At 41.3% G+C, this 21,506-nt stretch overlaps 1 protein-coding gene across 3 annotated transcripts; it reads right to left on the reverse strand.

Annotated features, from left to right (window-relative positions):
- Nucleotides 1-1,245: 1,245 nt before the first annotated feature.
- On the reverse strand, nt 1,246-20,267 carry SLC41A3 (solute carrier family 41 member 3). Of its 3 annotated transcripts, none has more exons than XM_072420531.1 (11): nt 20,061-20,267; nt 16,712-17,040; nt 8,026-8,133; nt 7,256-7,327; nt 6,663-6,807; nt 4,739-4,885; nt 4,043-4,187; nt 3,171-3,250; nt 2,789-2,923; nt 1,896-2,044; nt 1,246-1,658 (listed from the first exon to the last, which is right to left on the reverse strand). In XM_072420531.1, the coding sequence occupies exons 2-11, from the start codon at nt 17,006-17,008 to the stop codon at nt 1,470-1,472; spliced, it is 1,467 nt and encodes a 488-aa protein (XP_072276632.1). In that variant the 5' UTR covers nt 17,009-17,040; nt 20,061-20,267; the 3' UTR covers nt 1,246-1,469. The 3 variants fall into 3 exon arrangements, with proteins under 3 accessions (XP_072276632.1, XP_072276633.1, XP_072276635.1); XM_072420532.1 differs by lacking the exon at nt 20,061-20,267 and adding an exon at nt 17,877-18,129; XM_072420534.1 differs by lacking the exons at nt 16,712-17,040; nt 20,061-20,267 and adding an exon at nt 9,840-10,483.
- Between the last annotated feature and the right edge of the window lie 1,239 nt (nt 20,268-21,506).

Here is a 21,506-nt window from a genome sequence, read left to right on the forward strand (position 1 = left end):
TGGGAGGGGAGCTGCAGATAGAAGGAATCTGAAGAGGGGAGAAATAAAACTCTTGGAACAAATGGCTGCCTATGGAGTGAGCCACACAAGTAGCATTTAGTAGCGGTCAATGTTACATGATCACATATTGATATAATAATAGTAAGCAGAGCCGAGCTGGCAGAATGACGAAGGGCTTGTTTGCACCAGTCTTGTATCTCTATGTGGAAGCTCATACAATAATGCAAAGCACGTGACAAATGTTGGGGCACTGGGTTGCTTTTTATTTGCAGAGCACATTGCACACCAGCAGACTGCAGTGCACTGCATTGCAAATATAATGCACAGCAACTTGTGTGTATTTTGTAAAGTGAAAGGCAAAATCGTAGTGCTGAAGACTTCTGATGACATCTGTGCTCCTACCAGGCATTGAAAAAATATTTCCTGTTAGTGGCCCATGAGGACCAGATTTAGATTACACTGATGTAGTGAATCAGATTTGATCCTTTTCTAATTTGTATCTGTTTTCTATGTGGCTGTACAATTTATAAATAAAAGACTTTATAAAAAATATCAGGAGCATGTCTATTTCTAAATCTAGATATAGTTCCATGCATTTATGACAGTTTGGCTATTTGGGATTCATAACTGATGCATTTAGGAAGAATATCAGAGAATATGAAGCAATTCTAAATTGCCAATGTTGCTTCTCTTACTTCTTTGCACATCACTGCTGGCAGGGTTTTTTTTACTTTTTTTTTTAAATTGCACATCCCTGCAACATTATTGGGCTGTAATTCTCACATTCAACCACTAGATGGTGCTGAAGTAAACCACATGTATATGATCAACAGCTCCAACAGGAGAAGAAACTATTACAAAGATGCTATGGTTGTCAAAGTTTACATGACTATTTACACTACATGGAACCATTCTGAATGTTATACCTTCATTATCACCTTATATCATACCTTGCAAACCACATTCTAGGATTGTACCAACAAATTAATAAAAATGCTGCCTGTACCAACTCCCAAGAAGTTGCTAATGGTAAGAGGGCTAACCAATAATGTACACAGTGGGCAGATTTGCATTGCCTGGTGGTTGTTGGAGAAAGGCCCTGCCTCAATCACAGACCAGTGCCTTATGCTATATATCTTAGTAACAGGCTCCCACAAGAACCATTCTAAGATTTGCTAAAAAGACAGATTAATAAAAGAGATGGTATCCTGTCTACTGCAAGATACAGACTTTAAAAGACATTAGTTGTTTAAAGTAAAATTTATTCTACTGTAAACAGCATCAGATTTATATACAAATTAAAAAATACATTTTTTCTCATTTATAAATCCGGTGCAATGTTGTTCGTGTTGCTGATAAATATTGGTAATTCCAAGTCCTGTTTGTTGCTGGCTATAAAAATCCCTGGATCTTCAATTATTGCTTTTTTCAGTGCAAAGATTGGCAGAAAAATGAAGGAATCAGTTTGCCTAATTGCCCAGCTCTGCTTCTTCGGTGGCCGTGAGGAGCCAGACCAAACGGAAGCAGATGGCGAGGAAGCCGGTGCCCAACAGGTCCCCGAGGGCGGTGAGGTATGGGATTGAGAAGTTATCTGGGTCCAGTCCTTTCCTCCACATGAACCGCACAATGAGGTCAGCTATGTACAGCAAGGTGCAGACCTGGAATAGAAAAGAACAAGGGTATGATGAATCAAAAAACGGTTTTACAATTTTGGGTTGAATGGCAACAGCAAATTAACTACTAAATTATCTTTTTGTTATCAATAAAATGAATGTAACAATAAAATCACAAAAACAACAGAAACAAATGCACATCTACAAACACAAAATGCCATATCATGTGTTGTCCTACAGGTGGCATCATGACCATAACACTACCAGTACTACCAGCATTACCTGTAAGAGGGCAGCAGTCAAGTAGAAGGTGACAAAAAGTACACTGAGGGAGGTATGGCCTCCTTGTAACAAGTGGATGGTGTACAGGAAGACCAGGTGACCCGGGACGACCAACAGGAACAATACTCGGGCTGATTTGGAATTAACACCTGGAGAAAAGGAGAAAGTTGATCTGTTCAATGTACCTTGGATTATATTTCAATGCGGCTCAATAGCCTGAGGAAAAATCTATGAATGCATGAAATGCCTGGAAAACTGCCTAGAAAAAAAGAATGGATGGCTCCCAGGGGTGAAAAGAGGAACTGCAGAGGTGTTAAAGAAAACCTTGTACTGCAATACAGGGTCAGCCTAATATGTCTATAACAATCACCTGCTAGACAATTTTTTTTCCAGATATCCTATCCAAATATTTTCAGCTGGGGAATTTGCAGAGGAAGGAGGCCAGGACACTATATGCAGATTTACCTTTATATGTAAGGTCTGCTTTAAGGGAATGTTAGTAAATACAGTGTGGGGCCTGTCTGTACATAATGATTAGCCCCATACTTGTATATGTATCCATGTTACAGTCATTCAGGACCTAAAGATCTACAACTCCTGCCAAGCCCCGACATCCCAATAAATATTAGAAACAAATTGGGGCCCTAGACAAAAAATAATTAGGGGTCCTATTTAAACATTATTCTAGCTTCCTGCATTGCCTGTTATTCTGTTATTTGGGACCCCAGAGAATGCCCACCCCTCCTTCCTAAAACCAGCCCTGCACTGAAATACTGGAAGTTGTAGTTAACTGATGTTCTCCTTAATAGCCTTTCATAAACTGTAGTACCACAGCATGAATCCAGTGCAATGGGAGATTACTACCGCTTGTCACATTTACAGCTCTTACATACCAGAGGAGAAGAAGGTGGTGCAAGGGTTGGGCCAATGCTGCCTCATTTTGTATGGTAGGACACCTGGCATGCTCCAGAAATGAAGGAAAGTGGACATCCGGCTGGCCTGAATAGCAACCAGGTTCCCGGCCACACCTGCAGGTTTAAAGAGAGTTAAAGAAATTTGTTTAAGAACTTATCAAGAAACAACAGAAACCCCAAACAATAACATTTCTACACTGATCATTATCTTTATGTGGTTTTTGTAGTCCTGAAGAAGGGTGACCCTTAAAACGTCATTGAAATTTTATGATATAGGAAACTGGATATAATTTATTCTAAATTCTGCTTTTGGCACTTTCCTCTTTGCACAAATAAATCGTTGAAGACAAAAGGTACGTACCATTGATAACCGGAGTGAATACTGCCATTCCTTCAAATTTGGGATCTGTTACTGTTTTGTCCAGGATAAGGCCACCAATACTAGGAAAGATCAAGAAAGAAAAGTATATTAGATTTTTACCAAAAATAAACATGTCTTGACTATCTGTGTCATGTGATTTTTTTAACCATTTCTTGCCTATTTACTTAATAAGATCAACCAATCTAAGGCACAACTTTTGTATTACCCAACCTCTAGTAATGTATGCTGAAGGTGGTCAAATCTATGAAACTTGGATTATTCACATTTAAATTATAAGTGATGTCCCCAAAGTTCTTTAAGTCACTGCAGAAGAGCAGTGATTTTTTTTTTCTGCCATAGTTACATTTATTTGTTTTTTATTCACTGCTAACATAAAACGCATTACATTTACAACACACTTTATGGTGCAACACTCAATTTGGCACCAATACAGTACAAGTGGCTAATGATAGTTGTAGCATATGGTATTCCACAAGGTGCAGCCTGTAACAATCAGTATGAAAAGTTTTCCAAGTTTTATTATTATAATATAAGCATATAATTTATGACCCCAGACCAGTGGCCTTGAGCGGATATCATATAGTCAGGTTATGCTTGGCTAAGTACAGACATTCTGTGTCTTCAAACTGGTGCACTCCCTACGCCATTTCTTGTAAAGCCTAATACCTAACTTTACAAGAAACAACGTAGGGAGTGTACCAGTTTAAGGACATATAATGTCTGTACTTAGACAAGCATTATCTGACTATGAGATATGCTCTCAAGGCTATTGTTCTGTGACATTAGTAAGTCCCATTTGACCTACTAATGTGACAGTTCAAAATTCTGAATATACAGTAAGTGATCCTCACCTGCTAATGGACATGGCCACAATGACAGGCTGCCAACCAGACTTCAGGACTTCGGCAATGGAAGGAGACTGCTTAGCCACTGCAACCCACAGTGGGATCAGAATGATGAATATCACACAGATTAACGGAGAGAGGTACTGAATTTCTGCAAGGAGATAAAACAGAGTATTTGGTAAAAGAACAAATGCAGACTACAGAAGCTTTTGTGGATGTATTACCCCAATTCATAATCCCATCCCTACACAGAGCTAAATCCACCTTTTAAACGAAGGATTATGAAAAAAAGGTAAGATTTTCCAGCATGACTCCATACAAACTTCCTGGAACCTCAGATTTGTGTATGGCTAAAGATACCCAGTGCGTACACCACCACTAATTACTGGAGGGACCAAAACATATTGTGGCTAGTGAAAATAAGTCATACAGTAATAAACAATGGAAAAGAACACAGTGCAACTACCTGTACATAAAATAGTTATAAATGTTAACGACACATCGTTTAAAGGCGAAAGCTTTTTTCATGCATAGTGAGGTCAGTGACACAGTAAGATACAAGAATCAGCCTGCACGAACTAATGTCTTCAATCGGTATAGTTCTTTGTGGTAGATGTTTGTGGTATAATGTTTTATGGCCATGCAGGACCCCTTTCTTAAGGTGACCAAAAGCTCCATCTAAGGGCCATATAAAGTCCTCACCTCTGTAGCTGAAGAGGGTGCTACTGACACCAGCCAAGAGCGACAGTGTGATCAGATCCCCCAGACTAGCAGCAATGGGTGTAGCAACATTGTCAGGATTTATTCCGAATTTCCGGGATGCTATGATGACTCCGATCATCACGAGACCTACAGGACATTAAAGGAGGAAGATTGTATTCTACTTAATCAACAGTACTAGAATAGTTTAAGGTTTAGAAAATCCCATATTAATATATCACTGTATTGCTTACTATGTCAAAATGATGAATAATATATTACTACTGACACCTGAATCTCCACCACCATGCCCACAAGTCATGCGTATCACATATTAGGTCCAGTCAATCCCATAGTCTTGGACTGTTAGGCCATTTGGTCAGATTCCTATTTTTTACTTGTTTTTACACTGATCAGCCAAAACATAAAAACCACTGACAGGTAAAGTGAAGAACATTGGTAACCTGATTACATTTGGGATATAATAGGCAAGTGAACAGTCAGTTCTTAAAAGGGATTGTAAGAAAAAGGGCCAAGCCTATGGCTGCATACACGCATGCAATAATTGTTATTGGAAAGGATCTTTCACAATCCTTTTTCAACGACAAAAGACTACACGATGCATAAACGACTGCTGTACATACAGCACCGTTCTGCTCTATGGAGAGGGAAGAGGAGGAGAGCTACGTGGAGGCACCCAGCTGCGCTCTCTCCTCTTCACCTTCATTACAATTGTTCCTCATCTGTCGTCAATGGATCCGCCAGGACGGCCGTCTGGACGACAAGCGCTGTGCACACACCAGATTCTTGTCCGATATCAGCCCTGAGCCCTGAGAATCATCTGACGTGTGTATGTAGCCTAAAGATCTGAGTGACAGACAAGGGCCTAATTTTGATGGCCACCTATAAATTCAGGAAGTCTTGTAAGGAGTTATCAACATACAGTGGTACCAAAAGAGAACCAAGAAAGGACAACTGGCAACAGGATCATCAGTGCCCAAGGCTTATTGATGGGCCTGAAAGGGGTTGGGGATAGCTGTTTGGGTGGTATAATGGGACCTACATAGTATTAGGTATCTGGATTTATTGTTTTGGTTGTTTTTCACATACTTCATCTGGGCATTGTACTTTCACCCATTTATGTTTATTCATTTTATTTATAAATCCAGGATGATCATTATGATAAAAATGAATGACCTTCATTTTTATCCAGGATTGCAAGAAAACTAACATGACTCTAGCAAACTCATGGAAACACCAGGAGAACACAGTGGGCCTGATTTATAAAAGGCTGGAGAGGATACATTTTCATCAGTGAAGCTCTGTGATCCAGCAAACCTGAAATTAATTTAATAAAAGTAATTTGCTATTTGTTAACAATGTTTTAAATCTTGGACCAGATACGTTTCAGGTTTGCTGGATCACCCATGCTTCACTGATAAAAGTGCATTCACTCCAGCCTTGAAGAACATTTTTAAATCAGGCCCATAATACCTATCCAGACAGCTCCCCTGGTAAAATCTACACCTAGAAAATAAGCACAGGTCACAGTACTACTCCTAATACACTAAGCAACATCATAAACGAAATATTTGAAGCAAACCTGAGTTGGGATAGACAAATCTAATAAAATGTATTTTAGGTTCAAGTTCAAGCATTTACTTTGGACAGATTCCTTTTCACCTTCTGTTGTGTCTCCAACACTGGAAATAAAGGGACATTTCACTAATGCCATAATGAGATTCAGCAGGAAAAACATTGACTGGGTTTTAAACATCTCACACTCTACTCAAGAGCTAAAAGGTTTAGATACATTTTTAATAATCAAGTATCTGTTTTATGCTCTACATACAATTCCGGAACTATAAAATGTAATCATTTATAAAATTGGCTTTCCTGGATCGGGGAGGAAATCGAAAGCTCTTACCCAAGGACAGGGCAGCCACAAAGGCTGTCGTGACACTGCTGGCGCAGAGGACAGCCGCTTGGTCCAGCTCAACGTAACCTTTAGACAGAGCCCCTAAGATGACGGCAGCAACAGCAGCCAAAAGACCAACCACGGTGGCCTGAACCTGAAATGATAGCAAGTTTCAGTCAATCAAGCAAAGAAATAAATGAGAAATAAAACAGATAAGGTAACTTGAGTTTATTATGATATGATAGTAACATGTTGTGATTTGGTTGAATAATAGACTTGGTATAGTAGAAAAAGCTCATAGAAGCGCTGCTTTAACTTATCCAACCACAGGCTGTTGATAAGTTGGTTGGATAAGTTAACTTTATGGTTTAACTAGAATACAGAAAAAAAGGTCACCAATGTAATTATTGTTGTATTGCCCAATCTCCACAGACTAGAGAATGAAAAAACAAAGTGTTTATCCAGGGGAACTATTCTTTTATTATGAATATTTAGGAATATGGTAACATGGTATGAAATCCATCAATTGTCAAAGTTATCAACTGAATCCTAAAGGAAGAAAAAAAATGTTCTATTCAGAACAATGTAATATTATGACTGACCTGAATTAAAGCTAAGTTGCTGATTGCCATCTTCCATCTTTCACTGGGCTCATCCATTTGACCTGTGTTTGCCTGCAAAGGATAAATGAATGAATACAAATTGTTTTACTAACAATTGCTGAATAATAATAGGGGAAGGAAAGTAACAAAAACATGTAAGAGAGGGGACTAAAAAAAAGAGAAGAATTGAGTAAAGGGGAAAAGGGAAGAGGCAAAGAAATAAAGTAGAGTAGGAAAGGGAAGAACAAAGGAAGGAAGTGGAGATTAGAGAAAAGGAAAAGAGAGAAGAGGAATAGTGGAAATGTGTGAAGACAAGGAGATAAGAAAATTGGAGAGAAGCAGAAAAAGGGGGAGCAGTGGCGTGGTGAAAAAGAGATGAAAAAGGAGAGGAAAGGTGAATAATGGAGAGCAGAAGCAGCATAAAACACTGTGGGCCTGATTTATTAAAGCTCTTCAAGGCTGGAGAAGATACACTTTCATCAGTGAAGCTGGGTGATCCAGCAAACCTGGAATGGATCAGGTCCAGGATTCAAAACATTTGCTAGCAACAAGCACATTACTTTAAAGAAATCCATTCCAGGTTGCTGGAAAACCCAGCTTAACTGAATAAAGTGTATCCTCTCCAGCTTTTAAGAGCTTTAATAAATCAGGGCCTATGACAGGTGAGGAGAAGAGGAGAGAAAATAAGGAGATAAAAGGAAAGCAGAATAATAGATAAGGATAGGAGAAAACAAGGAGGTGAGAGTAAAGGGGAAGAAGTGAAAACTTACAGCAGTGGAAAGCCGAGAGGCCAATGTCATTTCCAGGTTCCCTTTAAGGCCGACCAAAGCTGGAACCAGTATGAAAATCTCTGTAATGGTTTTAAAGACATCCCAATGCTGGAAAGAGTTAAACACACAATAACCACTGATTAGAAGAATGGTTTACTATACATAGAACATTCAACAAGTTCCATCTGACTTCCACTTATGTCAGCAGACAAGATGGTTCCATCCCAGGCTGCAGATCTGTGGACGTTATTTTATGCACAAGATTCATCACACATGGGACCTAGAGGTGTAAGATCTCCTGCCACTGAGCCTGATTGGACCAACATATCACTTTGTAGGTTCTTGGCTTGCAGAGTCTAGGCAACATGTGATGATGCCCCCCATAGTCTAACAAGGTACTAAGCATGGCATCAACAGTTTCAAAGATGCAGGTTGACTACTTATGCTAAAAAGGATAGGAAAATCTTGTTTTTTTATGTAACAGATATAGAAATGGAAACATGATTTAACATTAAAGAATCAATCTATCCTTTATATATTTGTTTTTTACCAGGATCTAAAATGTCTTACTTTGGAGACTCGGAGCCCAGCCTTTGTGACCTGTTTGACAACACTAATAAGCAAGAGATAACTTCAAAAAAATCTCCCGGCAGTTTTTAAGGGGGGACTTTACAGATATCTTCTGGTCATGTAATGATCATTTTTGGCACGAGAACTCTTGCAGGACCTGGATGTTGCCGGACCAGAGAAATCCACCATATATTGCCTGATTCAATCCTAACATTGGCATGTTGTCAAAATCACTGAATACTTTAAGGATTATTTTTATCAATCTGTGAATGGGTTGTATGTTTTAGGTACATGGTAGAGCTTTGCATGTGACAAATACTTCATAGCCTGCAAAGGTGCCTTTACAGATGTCATAAATGGAACAAAATCTGCCGTGTGATCTAACATTTTTAACATTGCAACGTGGGTGCTGCTTGGTTTGGGTGCAGGAAACAGGTGCTTTTGGCTGCTATAGCGATTTAGCTTCCCCCTGTCCAGTTTGGACAGGAGGAAGCTAAATTTAGAATGTAGTCAGTTTTGTAGTATAGGTTAGAGTCAGGGTTTGTGAGTTAGGGTCTTGGCTACAACTATCAGGGGGATGGTTTTCAGCTATATTTTGGAGTTAACCCAATCACTAAAAATATCTTTACCATATATCAGAATTCAAAATGTAATTTTCAATATTCATCTTTTATTAAATTAAAAATTGTTGATCCTGGCTTGTACAGGTAATTTCTGGAGAATATAAGGTGAAAATTATTTGTATGTCACAGTCGTGTTCCTGGGTTGTCACCTTAACCATGTGTCTTCCTGATGGAGGACACGTGATGGATCGGTTGTCACCCTCAGAAAACTGATCCTGTGAAATGTCATGCAACTACCACTGGACTGAATGTAGGTAGGAAATGGCTGAAACAGGCTAGAGAAGAATAGCAGTACTGGAATTAAACAAAAAGGAGTGGAATTAATTTCTAAAAAGAAAATGGTTTACATTACACAGCTGAATGTCACCCGGTTTGGGTTTATATATATATATTTTAAGTAACAACATTTTAAAATAATAAATGTGACATTCACCAAAATGAGTTACTCTTTAGGAGATTGTTTAAATTTTAGGGCTCTGGTTAGATGACTTTCCTGCCAAAGTGCCCCAAGTTGCCGTTTCTTTACAATTCATTGGCTGGGCCTTGACCCTCAATGAAGCCACCCTAAAACCCTAAAAGCAACAGGAAATTCAGTAGTTACAATGAATTTGGATTACTCACTTGGAATATGTCCATTAGAAGTCCAGCTGCCACCATGCCATACCCGGACAACAGAAAGGGCACAAGCACTTGAGCAGCAATGGAAAAAAATGTCTCGTTAACGAACCCATGTGGGTACCTTGAGAGCTTGCACCTGAACCCTCTTAGCTTCCCTCCATAATAACAAAACTCCAGGTCCAACTGAGTCACCGCCATGTCACGTAATCCATAGTCTCCAGGTTGAAAACGGATTCAAACCAAGAGCAGGGTCTGTTAGACCTATTAGTGGACCCATACAAAGTCACGTCTTTCCAGGACCCAACTGAGCTTCAAAAGATGACGAGTGCAAGAGGACAGCGAGTTCTTCAGATGTCGAAAAAGACTGCTAAGAAAGAGGGACAGGAGAAGGGAAAAACGAGACTGTCCAGATCTAGGTGAAGGTTGTGCTTCCTGAGGGTATATAGCGTCATGTGCTTCTAGCAGATAATGCAGCTATGTAGTGGGACGTATCTGCAGCCCATGTTGCTATCTTTAAACCACAAGATCCAGAATCTCGTCACATAGTTTAACGTCACGCCTCTGAGACTTTCTATCAGTTGTCTGACACCACAAAGCAGCCTCAAATTTCTTCAGAACATGTTGCAGTTTCAAAGAATAAGATTGTGAGGAAAGATTAGTCATTTACACTCGCAGTTCTTCATCTATAGAAAAAGAGGGGAAGGAATGGCACAAGGGTCTAATCAGCAGTGTGTGCAGGGCAGGGAGATTCCTGCACCAGATCCAAGGTAGTGACCAATCAGACAGTAGATGTATATCAGCTGTCATCGCTTTCTATGTACCTCGGTTATAAAGACGCATATTAAAATAGTTTCTTTTATTATGCTAGCATGACGTGCAAAGTTCATGGAAAGATTTAAGGGCAGCCTGGTGTGACATTTACATGAGTGGTGCCCATGGAGGCTCCAATATCATCACTTGATTCTGCAGCATTTTATTGATTTATGTTAAATCTGGAGGAAATCTGGACATATTTAGGTATTTATTTATACACAGCTGATACTGGAGAATCGTGGGTGGAAAAAATGTTTTTTCTACAGTGATTGTCGTATATATATATATATATATATGTGTGTGTTATATTCCATTTCTTTCTTTAAAGCATGGACAGCTAAGTTTAACTGATGAAAAAAAATTATATACAAATAAAAAGGAAAATAGAATGGATTTGCTGGTCCCTCATTTGGAATTCGAAATTCAGAAGTGCAAACACATTTTAGTCGCTTTCAAAACCCACTTCCAGTATAATAGCTCTTAATTGATTAAAACAATAAATTCACTAAATGCTGATATGCACGCAGTGTTCAACCCAGAATTTTTTTTAACCTGGGTGGGAAGAAATTGTAGGCGGGTGGCTGCCTCTGTATTGTGATGAAACCCTTTAGTAACCAAAAACAGCAGAGTGGTTACTGAAAAGTGCTGGGTGGTGCACCCCGCTAAAGAAGAGAAGACTGAGCACACATAAAGCAAGAAGTTGATAGGCATTGTACAAAATAAGTTATTGCAAGGGCACATTTGCATTGAATTAAATAACAACCCCATGGTATATAAGAATACAATTATATTGCAGCTAAACCTAAATATACAATGCATTTTTTACACTGGGTTGCTAAAATAGCACTAAACATTTATCAGTCCATAGCGAGCCTACATTAAAATAAATGCATTGCCTTAATGCAGCATATTTTAGGATAGGCTCATATGTGCATTGTCCTATGGGCTGCCATTTGGTGAGGTCAGGCAGATCATTAATTTGCACTTCTCACTTTTTATATTTCCAACTCAATCCACAGTTCATGTGGCCCCATGCATTGAAGTGCAATGCACCACTAGTGCAATGGGGGCTATAAAGAATTCATTTTCTACAATTTCAAAAAATCACCCCAAAAAGTAATCTGTGCTTCCCCATACAATGCAGGAAGATTGTGGCCTGTGGGAGGTTTCCTGTACACAGCTTTCAAAAAGTAAGAAGTTTTGCTAATGCCCACATGTAATCCTTATCCTCCAGAACTAATAAATTATCAAAATCAAATAAATTAAAGAGTGGGGGTCAGGCTGGGGAAGGAGGAGCCAGATGATGGTGTATGTCATCCAACCAAGAAGTGAGGCAAACTCGATATCCCTTGTTGCAGCTTCTAATGTACATTGTGAGAAGCTCACAGAGCCCAGTGAAATCCAAGTTTCAGCACAGGGAAGGAACCAGTACAACTGTGTTCAAGTTACAAAGCTGTGTGTACCCCCATTAACCTCTTGACAGGTCCGCTATCATCATACTTATTAGCCTCCCTCAGGGCATAGGTAAACTGCATTTAAAAAAAGGTTTTAAGTTGAAAGGCCAAAATATAAAGGAAAACCAGAAAAACAACTCCAGGCATTTCTCACAACATGAGCATGTGACTGAAGTGTCAGAAAAATGCCAAGGGAAACCTAACGAGGACCTGACTCTTTCATAATGAAAGAGATTAAATGGGTTTCATGACCTTGCTTTTGTAGTTATTTTAACATGGACGGGCACAAGGTGGGTAATGTGATGGAAACACATGTTTCAATGAGTTTACTTTTTTGTCATTTATCCAAAAATGTTTCCAAAAGGAACATTATAATGAAGCTGTGCTATGTACAGATGCAGGGCAAATAAACAAGTTTGTGTTATCGAAGATGGACCAGCTAGCATTTCCAAGTATGGGGAAGAGTGACAACATGGACATTGGCCATCCAGCACTGTTACAAGGGGTAGAAAAAGAGTTGGCAGACCTGTGTCAACCTTAATTTGAGTCTAGATATGGGGCTAACACAAGGCCTCTCTTCTGAGGAAAGCAGATAAAGGACGTACTGCTGGTGAGGCTGGTATTAAAGTAAAACTGTTGTTATGCCCTTCCTGGGTACAGCACATGTTCCCTTCAAAATTATTGTGTTTTCAATATTAAAAAAAAAACTTGGAAAGGGCTGGTGTGAAAGGATTTATATCTGATTGTCAATTTAACCCTGCCTACCACCAGCAAATTGCATGTGATGTAGTATGGCTACAGTTCTGTCTCAACCTATGGGAAATAAGTGAACATTAAATGGCAAAACATGGACACCTGTTTAAATGATTGAACTTAGACATTTCCAGTAAAGGGTACAGTTAATAAAACCTTATTCAACGATATTTGAAACAAATGTAGAATTCCAAATTTGTGGTAAAAGTTTAATGAAGGCTCTTTTCTGATCCACCATGAATGTGCCAGTGCATAAAGCCAGCTCCATAGATGTATTGTTTGTACATTTTGGTTTGGAGGAATCTGAGTGTCGTACACAGAGCCATAGTGAATCCTATTAAACACTATTGGGATGAACTGGAACATTAACTATGATCCAGGTCTTCTCATCCAACATCAGTACCTGACCCCACAAATGAGCACAAATTCACAAAGACAATCTACAAAACCATGTGGAAAGCCTTTACAGAAGGGTGGAATTGGACTGGATTGCTTTATGAATATATTGTGGCATATAGAGGGATTGGAGAACAGAGCAAGAACTGTGTATATATATTTCTACAGAACAGATCTACAAGTAAGAGTAAGAGAAAATAAGCATTATGGACATTATTGCTGGTGATTGGCAGATGTGCTGCCCATTGCCATCTAAAATAATGATGAAGAAAGGTGAGTTGGTGTGATAAAAAGAGAAGACTTGCAAAGAAGAATGAGGGAAAATGCCCAAGGTCACTGGGAGCAGAAAATGGAGTGATGGCCTTAGTTTACCACCAGATACCCATAATGACTAGATCAGTAATGAAAGAATTGGTTTCATTATCACCGAATCTCATCGAGGTGAAAGATCTACGGGTCACATTATCACAGTTTTTAAAAAATATCTTCAGATTCTTTGGGAAAAATAAAAATAGAAGCTCTGATAGAACAAATGAGATGTAATGTGACTTTCTCAAGATATCTTTGCATGTCTACTGTCAGCGGTAATAATTGTTTTATGACTCAGCATATGTAGGATGAGTCTGTACTTTTCATGCGTTTTTTTCATACCATAGCTGTCCATGCAGCAAAGACACGATGACCTCTTTTTCTATGTTTCCACCACACCTCTGTCAAGATTCTGTATGTACACACTTCAGCCAAAAGCATTAAAACCACTTGCCTAATATTGTGTGGGTACCCCTTAACTGGAACGAGACCTCCAATGGGGTCCTGGTACCAAGACATTAGTACCAGATCCTTTAAGTCACACTGCACACATTGGTCTGTGTTCTTCCATTAATGCAACCTGCTGCAATCTCTTAATGAAAAAAACGATTCATCAGACCAGGCCACCTTCTCCTTTGCACCAGTTCTGATGATGACGCGCCTATTGTAAGCACATTCAGAGGAGGAAAGGGGTGACAATGGGCACCCTGAAGGGTTTGTGGTGGTGTGGTCCCATATACAGAAAAAAGTAATGGCCAGCTTTGTTTCAGCAGTTTGGGTTACAGTGCCTCTCTTTTGTGGGATCGGACCAAACAAGCTAGCAATCCCATCCTATCAATGATCCTGGGTGTCCGTGGCCCTGTCACCAGTGATCTGATTGCCTTTACTTGGACTACTTTTGGTAGGTAATAAGACCTGTCCTTTTTTTCTGCTTCCAGTTATGGAGGAGTTAGAGTCAGGGCTGGACAATCCCAGCAACTGATTTTCCTTTGATAAAATGGTTTTATGTGGTCCCAAAATGTTGCAGTTTGACACTTAATTATCCTTGGTGATTTACATCACTGTGCTAGAGACACTTTGCTATTCCACCTAGCAAAAAAAAAATAAATAAAAAATGACGGGATTGTAGGGAATCTTTTCCTATTTTCTCCAAAATGATAAACAAATGTGATCTTTACATATACCATAAATGCAAATACATATTCCTGATTGGTACACAAGCACCTTTACAGTAACAATTTCATCTTCCAAAGTTGCCTTTGCCATCATCACCAGAGTTGCCTTTAAAATCCCTGGTTGGTATTTCACATTGGTCCCCTTCTAATTACTGGTTTCATTTGTTCCTGTATCGCCCGTCCCATCTCGCTGAGCTTTCAGACTGCTGGCACAAGACACATGTTGTCCTGTGTCGTTATCTGATATCAGAGGGCACAGCGACCTGATCACAGTGACAATGGAACATAAAGTAGAACGCTGAGTACAGTTCCCTGTTGGTATACAATACATACAGTATTTGTCCAAACAATGCGTGGATACCAGACCATCCCACCTACCATATGGCCAAATGTGGACACCTCTCCAAATTCAGATGTCTCCAGTGAAAGGAATTCCTAGTGTTGCAGCATGCAAAGACATTTTAGCGCTTGTCCTATCTTGGGACAACAGTTTGGTACTTTGGACACAGCATCTGCACAGAGACATGATTTATCCGGTTTGGTGGGAAGGAATTGAAGTGGTCTGATTCTTGTGGTGTCTTGATGCTGCTAACTTTGGTCTGGGCTTTCAGAAATGTTTGAATGTTGGCAATGAAAGGCGCACACACATTACAATCTGACAGCACAATGTGCTCAAAGCTGCCACCACATATTACAAATTGACTGTAGACCCCTGCACATTTACCATATCACTTATCCTTATATAAGGACCTACCTGAGCATCCATTCAATGGGTTGCTAATTATAAATACCCCTGCACTACATCATTGAATTACATGATAAGATCTATGGTCAGCTCAGGATTTACCAAACACTCTTTCTTAATTGGGTGGACCTACATGAACAGATTATTCAGATTACAACCGCTTCACCATGGTCAATATATTACATAGCTGTAAATTCCGAGGATCTACCAATCAAATTTGGGCAAATTATGCTTGTAAACAGGCAAGTTTAATTTAAGACAAGACAAGTTTAATTTAATTTTTAGCCCCAGAAAGCTCTGGGATAGAGGGATGGTGATCCAGCACATTCCACCATGCACAAGACAACGCATTGTCATTTCATCACATCATGAAGTTTTCTGGAATCCTGGAGATCCCAATGCTGGCCAGCCAATAGTAAGTGTCCTCATAACCTAGGCTTGTGCAGACCCAAAGAAATACCCTCCTATTGTTATATTGGTAGAAGATTCAGAGCTTAGCATGTCATGTGATTGAGGCTTTATAAAAAGTGAATGGGTGCTTTTGTTTTGAAGGGCTCATTACCACTAAGGTTGTGATAATGCATTGTATTGGGTGTAGAAATGTGCAGCAATGCAATCGCATACCTTGGTGAGCTGTGTTACTATTTACTACTAATGGCACCACAAATACACCAGCAGCACCTTAACTTGTATAGCAGTCGTTCCTCATCAGTTGTTCATGGATCCACCCTGATCAATCCATAAATAACATCCGACAACTGCTGTACCCACCCACGATGAGCATAACTGTTTGTATCAGGTGAGAATCCTCTGATGTATGTCCATAGCCTCCGGGTGATTTCTCCTTACTTCCTGTCCTACATACAAGTTTTTACACTGTCATGAAAGGAAACAGCCACAGTCATGTGACTTTCTAGTCCAGAGTCCTTGCTCTTGCTTAGAGCAGGACCTGTCCTTTTTTATGGTTTCTCCTTCCCTGCAGGACATAAATACTTCCTATTGGCTGACCAGTAGTGGGGTCCTTTCAGGATCCAGGAGAGGGTGCAGAAGCATTGATCTCAGCATGAAAACAGTAGGGGATCAGTCATTGAATTCGGCTCAGCATTAGCGATCCCCTAGACTCAGAAACAAGGGGCCACTTGTGTCGATGGTATCAATTAGCTTGGTCACAGAGGTATTCCCCTCCAACCCCCCCAAGCTCTGCATGTTTTCCATAAGGTTCTACCTTACCTGCACCACATCCAGCACCATCCCAGCTAGGACCATTCCGAGCCCTGCCAGCAGGTACGGGAATAAGACCTGGAGGGCGATGGAAATTGAGGACTCATCTCCTGGTCTGGGCATAGGAGGTTTCCTCTCTGGCAGCCGCTTCTCAGGAACAACTGGCAGCTCTACCTCTTTCATGGGTTCCCGGGCCAGGGCTCGGCTCTCATTGTGCTTGGCCTTGTTCTTTGCTCTTTGTTTGGAACGCTCTCCTTTTCTGGCACGACCCTCTTTCCTCCTCTGCCGGGTATCCTCGCCCTTCATGGTGACCTGGCTGTCCTTGTGGGATTGTCACACTGCAGAGATAAAGATAATGATTATTTACAGAGCTGATTGCAGGACAGAGCAACCTAAAATCCGTAAAGAGAACCTGTCACTAGACCATTCATTTGGACAAAAACCTTCCCAATAAACATTATGTGCATTTAAAGTACATATGCTTACCTGGTGGCACAAAGGGCAGTTTATTAATATGTTTTATGTGGGACAGGTCATGATCTGAGCTGGTTGCACAAATCAGGATCACACAAACACTGGTAAATCATGCTATGAAGGTTTTCATTCAGCCACTTCTGGAGAGTTGCTGACAACTGTTTCCCAATTAAGCTACTGCGATGTCACCCTGTCATACGCCCCCTAATAGAGACTACAAGTGGCTGTAGTGACACATATTGCACAGGCACAGTCCACTGTTGTCACTGTCAGGGGCAATAATGTGCAGGTGGTGTGGAGTGAGTGCATGTAGACAGAAAGTGTCTGAGGGAGGTTGCAAGAAATCAGCACAGCAGCAAAAAGGTAGCACAAGGATGAAACAAAGGTGGAACAAGGTATTTTATGATCGCCAGTGATTGATCATTAATGTGTGGTGTAACCAGTCTTATGCAGCATTTTAAATCAGAAGGTGTAGACTTGAGATTGAGGCAAAAGTGGTAAATGGGGGGAAAGAAAATAAGGCAGCTGATCTCCATTATGGCCCATGGCGCTGGCTACTTTTAAAGTGCTGATGCAATCTGAAGATCGATAAACTGGTGATCAGGCTGACCACCATCAGTGAAAATAGTGATCTTCCAACTGCGTCAATCTTTTTTCTAAGTACGGCAAATGGCAAAACACAAAGCAAAGCACTAAATACCTTCCAAACGCCCGTCTGCCGCACAAGAAGAGACAAGTACAGTCCAGATGCTGAAATATTTACGCACACAGATGTGCATTTGTGAATGGCCGGAACCCAGGAATCACGCCAGGTGACATCGGCGTGCTCAGATCTCCAGGAATTCTGGTAACCAAGCAGAACTGCCGGACTTGGTCCCTCAGCTGACGTCAGCGGCCATCTTGCTCTCCGCCCAGGGATGGCAATGTCGGTGTCCTGTTCCACGGCCTCTATGAGATGATCTCAGGATATAAATATACTGCACACCTGTTTTTTAGGGGCAGCGCAAACCCTTTACTAAACGAGGAGGGGGATCAATAGAGGGCTCTAATCCCCGACGAAGCAATGAGACAAGCGGCTGAGCAGAGAGTGCTTGTCGTGAACAGAATCTGAACAGCCATTTAGATTTCAGTTAAAGATTATAATTTACACTGAACGAATTTGGGATTTAACCATGAAAAGCAACAGGTTTTTTGTTTCTTTTTAGGTGGCTAGGCTGCAACCCTGATACTTAGACGTAAGAGGGAGCTTGTGACGCCTCTCCATCTCTGTCACATGACTGGGAGAGTCCTCTCGTACGCTTCTTTCGTCCCTTGTTGCATCTCAGTGCTGCTGATCTTCTGCAGCCATTTCCCATCTACAAGCACTCAAATGATAGCTGCATAGTATTCTCAGGACCAGTTTCCTGATGGGTATGCACCATACCCATGTGTCCTAAAATGGCCACTTGTCTCCCTTTGCAGGCCAGGTGACAAGGTGACAATGCAGGAGCACATCTGGGAGGCAAAAACAAAACGTTGTCACCTCGTGACAACACGTTCTCCTTCCTGGGTGCATGTGATGGAGTGACAACACAGTACAACAATTGGGAGACAGTTGTCAGCCTATAACAAGAAATGTCAGAAAAAATGCCCTAATAATAACCAAAAGGAGTGCTCCCTAATTGTCACTGGAACTACACAACTCTGTCTGTTGCTATAGCATATAGTGAAAATTGGCTGCTGGTTGCCAGGAAGCACATCTGCCACCAGCAACCAGCAGGAGCTCTTTCTGGTATTTACAATAGCAACCAGCAGAGGTGTATGGTTATAAAAAATAGCGGGAAGTGCTCCAATTGGCTGGAGGTTGAAAGGAAGCGTTCAGCTGAGGTTGTTGACATTGTCCCTCATATCTATGGTGAGCCCCAATCTCTATGGAAACCATTCCCGGGAACAAGATGGCCGTGCTCATGTCAGTGGTGGAAGCTGTGCGCCCTCTAGCGGCAGAAGCAGGGTTCTGTATTGTATGAAGACACGTGGCAGAATGAACGGGGCCCCAATAATGATACCTCCATACTCACCCATGGCCTGTGCGTGTCCTGGGGCTATAACGTGTGCGCTCACACACTATGGAATGGGAGGAGAATCCGGGGGATGAGAGCCGGGGAGGGGCGCCTGGATCCTGTGAATTCTGGGCCAGTAATTCACCGCTTCCTGCATTAATGTACTGCAACATTACCACAGACAGCGCCATTCATTTCTCTTTTTTCCTACCTCTGGAGGGGTTACCCTATTGTACTGCACCACTGCTACAGGCAGTGTTATTCATCTCTCTTCTTCCCTTTTCTGCTCCACTCTATAAGTTACCCTAATGTACTGCACTACTGCTACAGGCAGCGTAACCTATTCCTATTCTTCACGTCTGCTCCTCCCTGTATAGTGTACTGCGGCACTGCTAAAGGCAGCACTATTCATGCATACAACAAGTGATAGGGGAAATCGTCCATTGCGGACATCGAAGAGTGAGAATTCTCTAAAAGGGAGAATTTCTTCCCTAATGTCACAGCATAACATATAGTTGTGTGCATCCCATGAGGGGACCAATCACCGATCTATGATTGAAATCAATGATGGCCTGGCCACCAATCACTGATCTCTGATAGAAATGAATGACAGCCTGACGACCAATCCCTGATCATCATTAGTGTGGTAAATGTATCAATTTAGAAAAAAAAAAAAAAAAGATACAAAGTAGCAATCTGAATTCTGGAATATAGTTGCTGGATCTTCATGAATGGGCACCTGGGAGAGACTGAATTTACCCCTGGAGGGGTTACAGACTCCCATCCCCCTAATCTGCCCCTCCCCTGTGTACATTGTACCTCTAGGTCATTAAAGGTGACGTTACCTGGAAGTGTTGTTGCTCAGCAGATCCTCATCCAATGTGTCTAGTTGGTGTAGTGCGGCCAGTGACACCATGTGGGGGACACAGGTTGTATAGGGAGAATGCCAGGGGGCACCAATTGGGTTGGAGGGTATCCCAGGGGCACCGGTTGGGTTGGGGGGACGCCAGGGGCAGCTCAGCGCTGCTGGATGAAGTCCGCTCCTCAGTGGCACTGTGACAGTTACAGGGAGGTGCAGCTGCTGCTTGGATGGGGCCACGTTCTCTGTGTCACGGCTAATATGACGGGGTTAAATTTCTCCCATCTCAGCTTTAATTTCTTTATGGGGAGGAGGGGACAGGGATAGGGGGTTGGAGGGCTTATGGGGGGGTCAGGTGACACATATATATGTTTAAAGAGGTCGCAGTGCTGACAGATTCTATTGCTAGCTCAGAAATATATGATTTTATTGGCTTTAAAGAACCCAGATGCAGGGAAATAAACCCCCTGTATGTTTTTTTTTTACCATCTGTGCCCCCACTGGGGAGAATCAACATGCTATACTTTTCCTAGTCATCGTTGTCACCAAAACAGCAACAGAAGGGAGAATTTCTATTGGGGACACCTGGACCGGTGACAACTAAGGCCTGGTTTATATTGATGTGTCCTTATGTGTGTCTTGCTGCAGGCAGTGCAGGAAAACCCGTCATTTACTAATTTCTGCATACATTCGCAGATTACTACATGTGCATGTGACTCGATGAGTTACCAATTAGGATGGTGTCACTGCAGTGCCTGGAGGTCCCAGGAACCACTTACATTGAACAGATGTGAGCCCAGCTTAAGAGCAGATTACTCTGAGATTTCCTCCCACTTCCTGTTGTTTCTTCAGAACAGGAAATCAAGAGAAATCTCCCTGATGGCTACCGAAAGCCCTGACAAGGTGTTAATCCCTTCCCTGTGCTATTGTAATGAAAAAAGTTTAGTATAAATTATTATTGTAGAGCTGTGTTGAATCTTGGTTACTCTTGGGGTGCTTTGTGTATCTCTATTTAGATCTGTGCAGTGACCCAATGGGATATTTTGCCTCTGTGCAGGAACTGTAATACAGACCGGCCACGTCTGCTCTCTCTCCTTGTGCAGGCTGACCGGTCTTGTCTCCGCCTCCTCCTATAGTTTTCTGCAGGCAGCCTGTAGTGGGAGGAGCTTCTAGACCCCTTACACATCACTGCTTTTGTTTCATAGCTTATTGAAATAGGAAGTTCAGCAGGAAGTCAATATTTGGGTTCCTAAATGTCTCTGTGACCCCTCTGGGAAAATGTTGCCCCTACTTCCTGTCGCAGTGTAGCCAGCACTGTGTTTTCCCTTCCAGACTTCCAGTGAATAGCAGAGTTGGAGTTCAGTTTTGTAGATTTGGTGAAGCCAAGTACAGAAGTGATGGAGCAGATTTTTCTTTTGTACAATCTGGCGGT

Source organism: Pyxicephalus adspersus, chromosome 8 (genome assembly GCF_032062135.1).
Source record: "Pyxicephalus adspersus chromosome 8, UCB_Pads_2.0, whole genome shotgun sequence".
NCBI classification, from domain to species: domain Eukaryota; kingdom Metazoa; phylum Chordata; class Amphibia; order Anura; family Pyxicephalidae; genus Pyxicephalus; species Pyxicephalus adspersus.

What these genes read in the sequence shown, in the direction of transcription:
- SLC41A3 (XM_072420531.1), bottom strand. Translation starts at nt 17,008, where the DNA reads ATGAAGGGCGAGGATACCCGGCAGAGGAGGAAAGAGGGTCGTGCCAGA. An exon ending in GTGGCCATGTCCATTAGCAG is followed by an intron (nt 3,251 to 4,042) that starts GTGAGGATCACT and finishes GATCTTTCCTAG; the next exon opens with TATTGGTGGCCTTATCCTGG. An exon ending in ATTCACTCCGGTTATCAATG is followed by an intron (nt 2,924 to 3,170) that starts GTACGTACCTTT and finishes TTAAACCTGCAG; the next exon opens with GTGTGGCCGGGAACCTGGTT.